Consider the following 16,538-nt stretch of genomic DNA (forward strand, 5'->3'; position numbering starts at 1 on the left):
GATAGCTCCATGAAATTGTGTATTTTGAACTGCTGGTTCCACTGCCATTAATAGTGCTACTTGTATTACCAGAGGTCTTCCCTGAAGCCAGATGCTGTAATACCCCAACATAATATCCTCAGTGTAATATCCTGTCTTTTCCTCAGAGTAACAGCCATTCCGAGGCATTAGTCCAAACCTTTTACACCTTCTCGGTAACAAAGGCAGTCTCTACAAAATGCCATGCCCTACAGAAACTGGCAATACCTGGTCCAGGTTTTAGTAAAGGTATCTTGGGTTTAAGACCATTGTATTCTCCAGCAGAATAAGGAGAAACTACATGAATTCACCAAATCAGTTTTCTGTTGTGTGCTCATTGATAAACACACATATTTTTTTAACATACTAGAATACAAAAATCCCCACATGACTTTCCTATAAAATTTTTATTTTAAAAAATCCCATAAACATATGATATTTGGGTCGATACTTTGCTCTTATTAGTATCTTTAACTTTATACTCAAGGTCCAGGAAAACACAAAGAACAAACAACAGTACAAAGTGTGAAGTTGGTTATTTGCAATTTGCTGCCAAAGGCGTGAATAAAAAATGGTACAAAACAGGAAAAAAAGTTCTTGACTGGGCCTCAGATATTATTTCAATAAGATAAAAATAGTTTTACATTAAAAAAATAATTGCTAAACAATGATTATCCATTTATTTATGACAACAGACACAGCTGTTATACAGACATGACAATGACTTTTTTTTTGTCTTCTTGAGTTATCCCAAAGCAGAAAGAAAAGCAACTAAAACTGTCAGAAAAAAAAAGCAACATGGCCATGCAATTTGCTTCCAAGCGTTTTTTTTTCAAGTTACTTTAAGAGATTTTTGAGCCATAGGGAACACTGGTTGTGACTAAAATGGAAGGAAAATTCTAGAGGTGCAAGGGGTAAAAAAGGGGAACCAGTAGTATTATATTATTCTTTACAATGAGAAAACATAACTCAGATAATTATATGCCTGAGATTGATATAGCGTTCTTGATCAAAAACAACAACTGTAACTTAGAGCCAGGAAAAAATATTTCTACTACTCGTGGACATAAAGAAAAATAGACTATCAAACTATCTTGTGTGAAGGAAGAAAACACAGCAAAATATCTGACAAAGCTGACAAGTAACAAAGGCTGGGGAAAACTGTGAAATGCCATGAAAGAAGCTTAATGTTCAATCTACCTGATGCATCAAAGTCCAAGAGAGATTTGGTACAATGTGCAAATGAAGATATGCTAACAGCAGGATAGCAAATGAGTGAGAAAGGGTCCAAGAGGAGCCAAAAGGCAGACTGAAAAGCAGCAGCATTTTTATTTACTTAAGAAGAAAAGCACTTATCAAAGAAAATTTTTGTGGGGTATATTCACTATATTTAAATGGACTTCTTTTCCTACAAATAGACAGATGTGAGATAAAAGAATTCAGGAGTCTTGTGTGCTCTGTTAGGTAAAACACTGAATGAAATTATCCTAGTAGCCTTTTCTGCCTTGTCCTCCCAAGGCTCAGGTTTTTTTGATACTTTCAACTTCCATTAGATAAACAGTTTCTTCTCATTAGAAGCAGATATGCATTTATATGGATTCAAGTTGGGTTTCCTTTATTCAAGTTGACACAGATATTATTCAACTGCTCCAACCATTCTGTGATTCAACTCACAAAGTTTTGTAATTTATTTTATTTCACTATTATCAAATTATCAACTACCATTTACAAACTATCAATGTAACGCAACAACATTTTAGGCAATAATTAAATTCCCTTCATTTTATTTAAAAACCATTATTCATTTTAAAGATTCCACAACCAGAATCGGATAACCAATACAATCTGTTCTGCACTATATTAAAAGTACTTTACCTCTTTGGCTCTGTAGGTAGGCATACAATATTTTTATTTTATTAAAAATAATAAAAATATTGAATTGTGATATGGATTGACTGTCTAAACAGCAGATGTAATGCTCAAAGAAGATGTCTGAAAAGAATGCAGTATCCTTCACTGCAGTACCACTTTAAGRTACACCACTCATATTTATAGAAAATGTGTTCTATAATAGAAAGAAAACCCTCAAAAAGTCTCTTCCCATACTACACCACTCTGTTGAAACAAAGAAAGGAAATGGAGCATGAACATTTAGCAATTAAAAAGTACATGGCCATACCACTGCTAAATCCATCTTGTTATGTTACAAGAAAAAAAAAATCACATGTGCAGCTAAACAACTGACCCAACACTCCAGCTCTTTGAAATGGTATCTTACTCACTATATAGTGCTAACCATTCACTGTATAATAAGGATTACACGTTCTCACCTTCCATCACGCTAACTGCATTTTCACGGGTCATATACGCATCCTTTTTTCCAGGTGACTAGACAAATGCACACACAAACTTCACCTAAAAATACACTGAGCCTTGCCAAGTAGCAGCAGGATGAAATATACCACAGTAACAATCCTGTCTTTGTCCCAGCCTAACACTATACCTATTAACACGCTTTGATGCTTAGCCAAGAATAATCTCAGTGCTGGGATTCTGGGTTTTGTGCCCGAACAATCTGGGCTTGTGTTTAATATAGTATAGTCTGCTTTTAAATTACTGCCAATCATTAACTCTACAAAGAGTATGTCTGGAATTATTTTTTCTCTACAATGAATGTTATTAAGGTAAAGAGGCAGAAAAATTCACATTATTTTGAAAAGAATAAGTAGATCATGCAATCCTTAGCACTAAGAAAACAGTCTTATTCAGAAAGTAAATGTATTTGTGAAAACAATTCTGGAGTAATCTTTGCTTTCTGTATGCCAGTAATACGTATCTGATGTATTGAATTTCTTGAACAAAATATAAAAATGCAAATTGAAAGAAACACAGTAGCTTCTTAAACTTACAGATAACTTAGGAATTTATTTTTATCAAAGGAAAAGTAGGTAATTTCAGTTTGTTAAACAATTACAYAGAGAACATCATCAGTCAAAAAATAACATAAGAACATATTAAAGAAAAATGRATAAAATTTGAAACATTACACTCAGCTAAACCAAATATTATTGTTATCCTTACAAAAAAATAGACTGGAGTAATCCCTCATGCACTGACCAAAAGAAGCAAGTAAAGCAAAAGTAAGTATCGATTAAGGGTACTTTTAAAGCATTAATGCTATGTTATTAGTGGAAAAGATGAGAAAACGAAATGACCTGCTAAATCATATAAAGATTAAGACAAAAGTAAATATCATTCAAGGTTCTAGTCCCAGCCAAAGGCTGTTCCTATTTCACTGCAGGACTGATATATTTTACACAGTATGTGTGGACAGAAGGTCATGCCCACCTTCTACAGCTCTAAAACTTGCTTAGAAGTCTCTTGTATATGACAGCTTACTTCTGGTTCTGATTTTGTAGCTGACTATTTAGTATTTGATTTACTGGGGTTGTATAAGCAATTTATTTTACAGGGAACTCCACAAGCAACTATAACACTCTAGTTATGTAAAAATCAACAAGAAAAGGAGGCCAAGTGGACAGTCTTAAAAAAAAAAAGTTACTCAATACAAAGGGTAACGATCTTTCTCTCATTTTAGCCAAAATATTCCTTTCTCTCCTTTATCCTCATTCCACAAAATGATGGTCAAATTCCAGTCCAAAGGAACTTCACTGGTTCTCAGGCTTATTTATGAATTTTTACTTACATTAATAGTTTCACTGGAAACACTGAGTCATGTAAATATTTGCAAAAGTGAGCAATTTCCATATTACTGTGGATAAATGACAATTTACAAATTAGCAATTTCATTTCAAGTCCCTATTGAATTTGCTCAAATTCAATACATTGAATGTATTCGCTCAAAGCATACAAAATACACATTAATTAATGTAGAAGCCTAAAAAAATAAACATCTGACATGCAGGTAGGCATGACTGTAAGAATATATGGTGGTGGATGTCTGTATATGGTATAATCACAAAATTAGGGTATCAATATCAAACCAAAATACTCTGAAAACATTGCCCTTCTTTCAGACTAAGAGAAGAACTATAGAACCGTAGAACTAAGTCTCTTCGTTTTTTCTATTACATCTATAGTGAATTCATGTGTGTGTGTGATTTTTTTAGTTTAACATTAGCCATTGTTAGGATCAAGCAAGGCACATAAAACTAACATTCTTTTCCTGGGGATCTAATGTATAAAGACATCTTCTTTAAGAAAAAGAAGCCAAAGAATCCCCGAACAAAAACAAACGAACAATTCAGTTTATAAATTACAAATATGTGAAAGTTTAAATGTTTATACTTTTTGAAAGGCAGAAGCTTAGAACAGCTACTACATTAATCAGACACATAATCAACCAAAATTGGTTCTAAAAATACCTAAGTTCCTTTTCCAGATCACCTTCATTTCCACTGTTTTTGATACCTAGACAGTGAATTCTCACCAGTTACTGTCTGTGATTTTTCTTAACATCACAGGAGGAAAAAAAAGTTTTCAGGTAGCTTCACCTCATTCATACCTGCATATCACAGCTGTGGCAATAAGAACACAAGATAGACTCGCTTGGGTAAAACAGTTATAATTTTTTTAGAAATCAAGGAAGTTCCATTTTCAAACCACTAGAGGCATGTGTCACTTTGTCTAGCTAATTGCTGACATCAACTCCAAAATTATTCCAAGGTAGTACCCTACTTGCGCAAGTAGAGGTTAGCATATGTGAGGCTAGTACTGTACATCAGAGCACCTAACTCTGTAAAGTCAATTCATAAATAATGGAATAACTTCATTACTTCCTCACAGATAATAATCCAAAATCTACCTCTTTATTGGGGCTGAGTCCAGTTCAGATTTTCATAAAGTGCTTCTCTACTGAAAAAGCACTATCCTCACATACACTGAAAATAGGTAGGTACTACCTGCATAATACAGAAATTTTATCTCCTACAATATTGGCAGGTCTTCAGAGCCAAGTTCATACGCTTGAATTAGTACCTTCTCAAGAACTTACATGATGAATGTGAAAAATTGTCAATTCAGCTAGTGTTCTTGATGTACTGTATCGAAGGCAAATGATTAACCTAATGGAATTCTACTTGGAAACAGCTCAATCAAGAAACAGAAAAACAGAAAGACTAAAATACTGCTGTAATGTCCTGTATATGTAGCAGCATTTTTCATATGCCCAGTACTGCTCCAAAGAACTTCTCAAAAGACAATTCTAACCAAGAGTGAAAGAACAGAAACAGTAATCTATTAAGTACTGAGGAACAACTAGTAGAAGACTTAGAAGAGTCCTAAGTAAGTTTAGTGTAGTAAAAACCATTATAAGCTAGGATTTRATAGAAACATTTCAATACCCTAAATTGGAACAGGATAAGTAGCAAAGATTTGTTGCTCACTTACTCTCTTGAAATTCAGCATTATATGAGCTTTTGCAATTTACTGAAATATGGTTAGAATTGTATTCAATATTATTCAAAATTACTTCAGTATGTGATTAAATAGCTACTGGTGTCAAAATGGCCTGCTTCAAGTTAAGGTAAAATTAAACAACCTATGTTGTTTTGCTGGTTTATTACTAATGATGGTTCTTAGTTTTAAAACAACACCCATCGAAATGAAGCACCATGAACACAGAGYGAACAAATCTTTTTTGAAGTACAGAATTAATGATTTTTAATAAAATACAAGTATTACGATTTCCCCATGAAACACAAGCATTAGCCTTAACACAGAGATACAGAGCCATGGGTTGGTTTGGGTTGGAAGGAAATTCAAGAGGGAGAATCTTAGAATGGTTTGGGTTGTAAGGGACAATTACAAGTTATTGCATCCAAGACCCTACAATGTCCAGGGACATCTTCAACGAGATCAAATTGCTCAGGGCCCTATCCTGCCAGACCTTGAATGAACCGTATGAGTGGAGCATCTACCACTCTGTGAGCGGCTAGTTTAGTGTTTCACCATCCTCATTGTAAAAACATCTTTGTTATATCTAATCTAAATCAACCCTCTTTTAGTTTAAAGCCATGCTGTAACAGACCCTGCTAAAAAGCTTATCCCCATCTTTCATACAGGTTTTACGTCCCTCGTCCAGCTGACCATACTTCTTTTGATGCAGCCCAGCTAGCTTTCTGGGCTGCAAATGCATGTTTCCAGCTCATGTCAAGCTTCTTGTCAATCAACACACCCAAGTTTTCTCCTTAGGRCTGCTCTCAATCAATTTTATACCCAGCCCAGTATATTTGCTTAGGATTGATCTGACCCAGGTGCAGCACCTTGCATTTGGCATTGTTGAACTCCAGAGTACAATGAATTTAATTCTGAGAAAAAACTGAAAGAGCGGAAATTTAGGTTTCAGAATAGCATACAGATTCTGGTACAATGTTATCGGAGAACTCAACGTAAGTTCCTGAGTGGTTGTTAACTTGGCTAATTTTAGAGTCAACCCAATAAACCTGAAAACTTGCTTCCCAGCATGCATAAGTAAGGAAGTCTTAAAAAGAAAACAGAGACCCAAACCAGGCTAAAATACTATCTTCAAGAATTAGGTTACAAAGTTATTGTTTAAGATAGTTGTCAGTGGCACATTAACCACTGAGTAGAAATGTACCTATTCGATCCAGGGAGCACAGCACCAAATCTATTAGCAGTGAATTGCACAAACTGTCGAAGTAGCAAACTCTCATATCAGAACTCCTAGGCAGTCTGGGCTTGCTGACTAAAACAAAATCCGAAGACATTTAATTGCTAAAATCTAGGAAGTAAAAAATACAGTAAATATACAAAATGAGAAACCAGTTCTCAGAAAGTGATGATTGAAAAGAAACTGGAAAGCGGTAGCAACGTAAGTGATATCAGTTGAACACCTGTCAGAAGGGCTGATGTGGTCAACCTCTGAATGAACAGGGAGGCAAAAGTAGGAAAAAAAAGAAGTTGCTGCTCTCCGTATACAGCATTATTAAGGTTAATAAGAGATTCATGATGAAAGAGCTTTAAAGAATGTTGAAAAATCGGAGAAGAAAAAGAATTCATACCACAAAGTAACTTGAGGATTGGCAAAAATTTCTTACTGTGAAGCACTGAAAGAACTCAATGTGTACAGCTTATCAAGAGGACTCAACTGGAATTTAAGTAGTTTAAGTAAGAAAAAATACAGCATGCTGCAGTGAACTTCAGAAACAGGCACTGCAAAAAAATGAATTCCGTGGCTACAAGCTGAACCCAGACAAGTTAAAATGTAAAACCCGGAGAGGTACTGTTCGGAATAAAATATCTAAGTACTGGAATAGAACACACTCATTGACTAAATATGGACCAAACTACACTCTCATGATATCTACAAAAATTAAGTTTCAATGCCTTTCCTGTACAGCTGTAGCCAAACAGTGAGTTCAATATAAGGGTAACTGGCAGTGAATTATGGCATGAGATACACAGTTTATCTAATTGTCTTCTTTGGCTTAAAACATTATTAAGAGAATTCCTAAATTTGCCATATGAAAACAGTAGCAGCTCTCTAGAGCCAATGAAGTTCAAATTCAGTTGCAAATAGAGTTTCTATTCAGAACATCAAAATCCAGTCTATTAGCATACAGTTTATATTTTCTCGTGCTAAACTGAAAAACGAGACAAACTCTATCATTGGACAAAGCCTGATAGTAAGTTATACTAAGTTTAAGAAAATGCTGGTAGGATTAAAAATACAGTTAATATATTTGAAAGAGTAATTTTGTGAAGAAATGTATCTATTGATATAGAAACAGATAAAACTTCATGTTCCAAAGTAAATAAGTAACTAAATAGATGATATTAACATCACTAACAATGTACTTGACTGCACTCATAAACAGCCAACATTAACAAAAAAGTAGCTTGCTGAACGTAAGATATTAGACTAAGTTTTAATAAGTAGATGCATGTAAATACACATTTTTACTACTTTTCACCATAATGCCTGCCTTATAAGCATAAGATAACAAGTGCACAGAAAATGCTTTTAAAACAACATACTCTAACATAAATTATTCATTTTCAAATACAAAATAACCAACTCATCATTTGTAACTGCAGATTTAAAAATAGAGAAAAGTTTTGATTTAAAGGTGTTTTAAAAAAGACTTCCATGTGATCACACAAAATTACCTTTGGCTTTTCCACACCACAGTACTATAAGAGCACTTTAGAAAAGCAAACTTGTGTGCTCAGTGTGTCAATGCATATTTATGTTGATGCTAAGAAAATGTTGTGGCGTCCTGACTAAATTCAATTGTTACTGCTGGATCTGAATCCAACTTAGCATGAACTTGAATTTCTGCCTAGCATTATTAAACATTTTTACTGCAATTGTGCCTAGAAGACAAAAGGACCCTGGGAATGTAAACTATTTGTCCAAGACATTTCATCTCATCTGTCAACAAAAAGCTACATCAGAGGGATTAAACACCTTAAGAACTCTTTTAGGTTTCTGCACTGAGGATGCAGGAAGTAATTATTTATAATGCATAGAAAATACGTACAGCTTTATATATGATTCATTTTACCCACGACAAACAAATGAGTATATGAAAAGCACAGGAATGCAAAGAGTGGCAATATAGCTACTAATAACTACAAGTAGTTAATGATAACTACTACTACTACTACTACTATTACTACCCATCTCCTTATGATAGTAATTGCTTATAAACCAAAAGAAATGTGATAACTTAGTTCAACTGCACATTACAGGATTATTAAGAGAAAAATATATAAGTGGAAACACAAATTCAAGTGACCTTCACTAATCAAAAGATCAGTTTCTCTTTGTCTGTAGTCCAGCTATTTTAAGCACTTATTTCACATTGCTATTTAATACCACATCCATTACAATAATGCAACTGAACTGCAATTTGTTAATTGTAAAGTGAAAAACTGTACGGTCTACTGTATTTCACCCCACATTGCATGTCTTGAGAACAAGAAACACTGAAAATTTTTAAAGCTGGTAACCAGAAAAGTGTAGTATCTGAGCTCCACCTACAGGATGAAAAGAAATGTAGAAGAAGTATATCTAATTAAGAGACTAGAAAAGGACTATTTACTCGCATGTTGTCAGATGGTTATTTCAAGTCACTGCCATTTTACAAACCCAATGTGATGCTGAGAAATTTGATTACTTATGCAATGATGGCAAACATTTCTATCTCTAAACATTCCTKCATGTAAACGGCTGTTCTACAGCATGAAGTTTATGTTTAAGCTTTCTAATTAAAAAAAAAAACACCTAAGAATTTTTCTAACAACTAGCCAGAATCAGCGGGAAACTCCTTTTCCTAAGTTTTCTTATCTAATACAGAGTTTTAAACTGTAGAAAACTATTTTTAGAACATATGTAAGAAGTTAGAATGAATGAAACTGAAATGACTAAGATGAACTTCACCATCTGAGAGCTTCAAGTATGCATTTAGAAGGGGTATTGGATCTCAATACCATGAATTTGAGAAGGTGTCTATTGTTTCCATACAGTTTCTGTGAAATAGATGTGCAACCTTTAGACCTCACAAATACATTTGGATTAAAAGAAACAGGACTGATACAAATGAATGCAGTTTTGCAGAAAAAGTTATACATATTAAAGACAGTACTCTGAAATAAATATGCTTTGAAGTTCAGTTATTCTACTAGCACATTGACGTATCTGATTAGATGAATTTTGATAGATATCAGAAGTTTCTTCACCCTCTGACATGTTAGTAGGCATTACCCTCAAGCTATGCATGGTCCATCCAATTTTTTGTTTGATATTTACACTTCCCACATCTCTGCCTCTGATCAACACAGGCTAGTGGGTGGTGAAGACCCAYGAGTCTACTATCAAACTTCTCCAGTACACTTAGAGAATAGTTACTATTTCAGACAATGAAACTTGATCTTGTTTATCTTACTTTATCTAAACAGACCTCAAATGTAAGAACATGTTATTTATAACAAACARTATAATGCCTTTGATTTTCACACAAGAGGGTGCCAGACAACTATCTGGAAAACAGTAAGATTAGAAATTTATGTTGTGTAACTAAACAGTATCTCCCAAGGCTATGGCTCCCAAATGCTAACAATGCATCCAATAAAACTTTCTTCTGAGTTAAGATAACCCATTTGGCTATAATACTAATATTACTGCCTCCCTGAAAGAGCAGAATAACCACAAACAGAGCACACTGACCGACCACATGCAGAGCCAGCAGCTTACAGACTGACTACACAAATGCCTCTGAAAATGAGCTAAAACATGATGCAAGTTTGCACTCATTCCTAAGGGCATCCTCTAGCTTTGTGCTCTCTTCATGCTACAAACTCACTATTACCCTTCAGGCAAATTTTTTTTCAGCAGCCATTTTCTATAAAACCCCAGGGACAATTAAACAGATTGGTGAACAGGTGGTTGGACAGGTAAGGTAGGTAGTAAATACGTATAGATTCCAAAGCTTTTTGCTATTCTAAAGAAGTTATTTGGCTGCCATATACTTCAACCTTCTTTTTCAGAAAGAGCTCTTCTTGGAGACCTTTCACATTTCTGAATCCTTGTCTCCACTACCGGATATGGCTATTTAATGCTAAACTGTATTTGTTCAGCCTCCACAACCAAGAACAATCCATTGACTCTGAGAAGCTAAAACTTCAATCTCAGCCATATGACTAGTAACCAGATTTTGGGATCATGCTCACTGATCTCAGTATACTGATCTCAGCAGATAGTACAGCCATCAAGTCATAAAGCAACACACAGCACAAGTTCAAAGACGACAGAAAGAAAAGTCAAGGGATCTGTTTTACAAGATATCTTATGCATATTCTTTCAAAAAAATACCTAGTTATATTTAGCACAGCCATAAAATCATGCTACTGTATTTCACATATTGCAATTTACATGCTCTTACAGTGAAAAAGAACGCTGAAATAAAGGAAAATCAATGCTCAAGAATGAGTTTTATGCAGATGTACATAACTCTGCTGGTTTCAGCTGGGGTAGAGTGAATTTTCTTTATAGTATCTAGCATGTGGCTGTGTTTTAGGCTTGTGCAGAGCAGAATTGGTAACACAGAAATACTTTTTCTTATTGCTGAACAGGGTTTACACAGAGCCAAGGCCTTTCCTGCTTTTGGTACTGCCACACTGGCAGGAAAAATGGAATGCCTGTGAGGCTGGGAGGAGACACAGCCAGAACAGGTGACCCTAACTGACCAAAGAGATATTTCAGACCATATGACATCATGCTCACTATATAAAGTTAAGGGAAGAAGGAGGAAGGGGGGGACATTTGGAGTGATGGTGTTTTGTCTTCCCAGGACCCCATCACATGTGATGGAGCCCTGCTCTCCTGGAAATGGCTGAACACTTCCCTGCCCACAGGAAGCAGTGAATTAATTCCTTGCTTTGCTAGCATGTGCAGCTTTTGCTTTCCCTGTTGAACTGTCTTTATCTCAGCTGAGTTCTCTGTCTTCTACCCTTCTGATTCTCTCCCATATGCTGCTGGTGGGGACATTAAGAGTGTGGCTGTGTGGAGCTTGGTGGCTGGCTGGGGTTAAACCACAACACTTGACTYCACAAAGGAATTAGATTTATGTATAGTTAAAAAAAAATGGAGTAACATCAGTTTACAGATCTGACCACACTAAACTTGTTGACAGCATGAAATCTGACAAATCATGGAAGTTAGTTACCTAGTCTCAAACTAGAAGTAAATCATATGACAGGAAAAATTAATTCCCATTTAAATTATAGACATTTTTTACAGTAACTTTATTTTTGTTATTGTGCTGGGTCTTTGATGTCAAATGTTCTTATGTAACTCTGGCTGTTAAGTGTACTGAGTCCTCTCTTCAGAAAACACAAAATTATAAGGAACTTTACAAGTAACATCTTCCAGGCCTGAGAAAGAACTGACTGGAACCAATCCAGACTTGCTCAAAATGCAAAGGCTTCCCTACTGTACCTGGTGTGATTCTTATCTTCAAATCAATAGTAAAGAAGATGTTGAAAAGGACACTGAATGTCCTCCTTAAATCTAGAGCTCTTCAAATTTATTAAACTGGTTAACACACATTGCATTCTCAGCAATGTGTTCACTGGGCTTTTCACTGCTCTGAGAAAGGCAGACAAACAGCAATGCTGTTGTAGTAGGCATATTTTAATTTATCACTAGTAAAAGATTATCCAAAATAATGCAAGTGTTTCTACTGCTCTAAAATTGTGGCCTGCTTCTAAACATAACAATAACACAGAGTTAAAAAACCTACCTAACATGGAATGGTCAAAATTTCCTAATCTATTTTAAAACCACATAGAATTCTTTCAGTAAAAACAGTTATACTGACAGGTATAGTCACAAACATCAGGATGTAAATTCTGTTTTCTCTCAGTAATAACAAGTTTTGTTTTACAACTAAGATCATGACTGAACACTCACCATAACTGACAAAAGCCCTTTTTTCAATAAAACGCATGACTGATTTTATTTTTAGCAGTTATATACAGTCATATAAAACCATGAAAACCTGCAAGAGGTGGGAGTCAGATACATGAGTTTCCAAAGACTCTAAACCAACTGATTTTGTTTCAGCTATTCCTTCTGTTTTCTATCTTTCAATATGTTTTATCTCAAAGACTATTATTAAAACAAATTTATCTTCACATAAAGATCCAAAGCCTTTACTTCTCACTGATATATTTCAGGGATATAATAGGTATGGAACTGGCATACCAGGTATTCTTATGTCACAAACAAAGACAAAATCTAGACTGTTCTAGATTCTTCTGTGTCAGCATCATGCCTTGGCCATTACCTACAACATCTTACCTGCCACGAGAATAAATGGGAAAAAAATCCATTTAAAACAAATCCAATTGAATGAAACAGGAAAACAAGGAAAATGAACAGGGAAAGAAACCAGAATAGGAAAAAAACTGGAATGGTTCCCTTCAGAGAAAATTGTTATGTGAGAGAAACCAAAACAGCCACTACAAATGCAGATTTTGGGCAAGGCCTCAATAATTTAATCAGTCAGTTATCTATGACAGTTGTGTAAAGTTAAGAGTACAAAATCTGAATCAGCTTTCTGATGTTTCTTCCTCCAAGGCCCTCACCAAATTTCAGTGAATAAGTAAACTTACACATTTATAACCTTTCAGATGCGAAGAATTAATTCTTCAGTAACTTCTGGAGTTTGTATTTACTGAAATACTGAATAATAATTCCTAGTAAGTTCTACATCAGACCCACTACTCATCACTTGCATACATGATGAGCGTTCTTATGCAATATGAATATTATCCCCAAGTTCATGCTGCAAGAAAAACTGTCAAGACACAAGGTTCCAAGAAAAAAAATAAACTCACTGAAAATTGAGTGCTAATCAGTACAGATCACAAATTGCAGAATATTCTGAGTTGGAAGGGATGTTCACAACTGAGCAGAAACACAAAGTTAAGTGTGACAAACACATATAAGAACACTTAATTTTGAACTCACAGGGAAAAATAAAAATCCCATACAAAGTATCAACAAGTGATGAATGTAACAGAATGTAAGTTAACTTTGCCATTTAAACTGACAGACAAAATGAAGAAATTAGAAAGAATGAAACCAAGAGGCAATCTTACCTTCCACAGCGGCAGGTGGGCAGAAGGAAGAATTTTTAATATACACTCACCTATCAATGCTGTAACTGCAAAACYGGAATTGAGCAGAATATCTTGGAACTGAAATAAAACAAACCAATCCTTACCTGCGACTAGTTGTTTTCCTTTCTGTCTTAGTTTCTTCCTCTTGAAGTTGATGTTTAGCATTTTCACTAGTATCAAGTTTCAATTTCTTGGCAATGCGTTCCTTTATTTGAGATCTCTCAATACTAGCAACTTCATCTTCTACACTATCAGCATCTTCATCATGTTCTTCGTCCTTTATTGATTTAAAATTATAAAACTCCTTTAGTTTTTTTAGTACAAAATGTCGAATATGGGAATGTTTTYCTGATAAATATCATCTCTTCCAAGAAAAAAGATGAATATTTCATTTCAAAGCAATGTATAAGTAGATACTTATGTATAAGTAAATACAATGTATAAGTTTAAGTAGATACAATGTATAAGTAAAAGTAGATACTTTTCCAACAAGTATCAACTTATTTGCTTTAGAGGGAACAAAAAATACAAATATGATAATTCTTTTTAATACACAAATTACTTATTTTCTGTAGGGTTAAAAAAATTATAACAGTCTATTCTAAAAAAAGTTTAAAAATTCTATTCTAGACTATTAACTCTTATAGGTCTACAAAACATCACAGCAGTGTGATATTACTCTGATAATGATCACAAATCCAAATTTTGTTAAGACAATAAACTAACTTTTCAATTATTTTYCACTGAAAGTAAAATTTAAGAATTTCCTGCCACATGGCTATATTACAGTCATGATGGGATGGAAGAGGTTAGCCCATCAGCCCCTGTTAAGGAATTTACCAATTCTRAACTGATCATAACAGTCTGTGAAAACCTGTGGACTCAATCACCCCAACTTGTTCTGGAGGTCCGTGGAGAGGCCACACGCCACCAGGCCTGGCAGAGGTAGGCAAAAGGGCATAAACCACCTCGGATCACAGACATTTGAAGGGAGAATGAAGAAGTGGCCTGACTAGATTAAGCGATCTAAGTTTGACTGCTTCCTTCCTTGATGAAATAGGTCTGCATGAATCTTAACTGAAGAATGCCAGATYGAAGATGACATGGTACATCTTTTATGTTTACTTTGGTGTGATGCTAATAAGCAAATGAACAGTGTAAGATGCCACATGATTCTAATTTTAGCCAAAGAAAGAAAGGACACTTAGAAATAATAATCCAGAGGACTTTACTGTATTCAGTGACTCCCAGGATGTAAGCACTTGGGAGGGAAGACCATGTAAATGTCCCGGGTGTGATACAACAGATAGGAGGAAGAGTAATATGAAGGCCATGTCCATAAACATAGAGGGGGAGAGGACAGAAATGTAAAAGCAGCAAGAGACAAAAATTTGGAACAGAAGAGAAAAATCAAGAACTGGATTTCAAAAGTTGTAGTGGAGTCACTGTTTAGGAAGCTTCAGACTACCATGCTTAGACCTGAGATTTAGAGAAGAGAAGAGAAGACCAGTGAGGAATAAAAATAGAAATCTCTGAATATTCAGCACAGCAAAATAGCTGAATGTTTTACAATGAAAAGACTCAAAGGTTATTGGTGGGAGTTCTGTTGTTTTACAACAGAGGAAAAGTGGAACAGGATCAGCATTTCCCTTAATTACCAGAAAGGTATTGTTTGACAGAGGAGATAATGAAACTTTCCGAGGGCTTTGCTTACATGACAAATTGTCAGAGAGATGGGTGACTACAGAACTGGATGGCAGAGGGCTGTCCAAAACAGAAAGTACAGAATTGTGTTCACAGTGTTTAACAGTCAAGGATAAAGACAATCTGGTAGAGATTTGTCTAGGGCTTTGGTAAGAGCATTTCACTGAAACACAAGGAGYTGGACAGGAGAATATTCCATTCTGGAATAAAAACGGACCACTGTAGACAAATTGCAATTCCTAAGTAGTAGGCTAGTTAAAAATTACAGAAATCTGAGTAACAGGAGGGGGGTTATAATAGAAGGGACAAAATGGATCAAGTCCCACTTGGCAAAATCCCCTACTTCCCWAATTGTCCACTACTCTCAGTTTGCACAGTATTTCACTATTTTTCTTCTAGAAAAACACTGATAAAATAGGCTATATTTCCTTCCTTCTCAACCTCTTTCCCTCCTGCAGCTCTGATTTTTTCTCCTGCCCAGGCTCCTCCCTCAGTCCCACTTGTCTCTAATTAAGTTCATCTRATCTCAACAAACAGATTTAACAACAGATTCAACAACCCAGACTGAACTAGATGGCATCTCAAAAGGGAAGTGGCTGTTTTGTTGGCTGATGGCTGTTCCCCATATGGCACAGAAATGCAAAACTGCTTGCCTGAAAGCTGTATTACTTCTTGCTGCTGTTATTAGCTGGGTAGATTTGCCCTATTCTTCTCTTTAATAGGGAAATAAAAATATGAGATATTTTGTGACAGAATGACTAATGGCTACTGTATGTAATATGATTTTCCCATTTAAGATTATTGAATTGAGGGGTGGGTATCTAATTTGATTTATAGAAACTTAAAGTATGACTTTGAAGACTGCAGTAAGAGAAACAGGATGATATTTCACAGCATGAAGAGCAAGGCCAGGTGCTTACAGAATACTAATAAGAGTTTCTCTTACATGTTATGGTCTTGTTAGTTGGGGGACATAGGGAGATCTGGAAGAATTATCTGCTCCCACAATTGGCGATAAAACTACCAACATGTTGCAACTGTGTAAATGCAAAAGYGATCCTGTGACACGTTAACTAAAATAACTCCAAGACAGATTATAAAATACTAATACCACTTTGCAAGACTCAGATAACTGCCTGAAACAC

General features: G+C 35.2%; 1 protein-coding gene across 1 annotated transcript in view; it reads right to left on the reverse strand.

The window, feature by feature from the left end:
* The window catches only part of CWC27 (CWC27 spliceosome associated cyclophilin), a 99,918-nt gene that overhangs the window by 70,143 nt on the left and 13,237 nt on the right, over nucleotides 1–16,538 (reverse strand). The window contains exon 10 of the mRNA XM_057389633.1: nucleotides 13,794–13,966. Within this exon, the coding sequence (XP_057245616.1) occupies nucleotides 13,794–13,966 (173 nt within the window). The remainder of the gene's footprint in view (nucleotides 1–13,793; nucleotides 13,967–16,538) is intronic.

The sequence above is a fragment of the Malurus melanocephalus genome, unplaced genomic scaffold, assembly GCF_030028575.1.
Source record: "Malurus melanocephalus ecotype Western Australia unplaced genomic scaffold, MMel_1.1 scaffold_18, whole genome shotgun sequence".
In the NCBI taxonomy this organism is placed as follows: Eukaryota; Metazoa; Chordata; class Aves; order Passeriformes; family Maluridae; genus Malurus; species Malurus melanocephalus.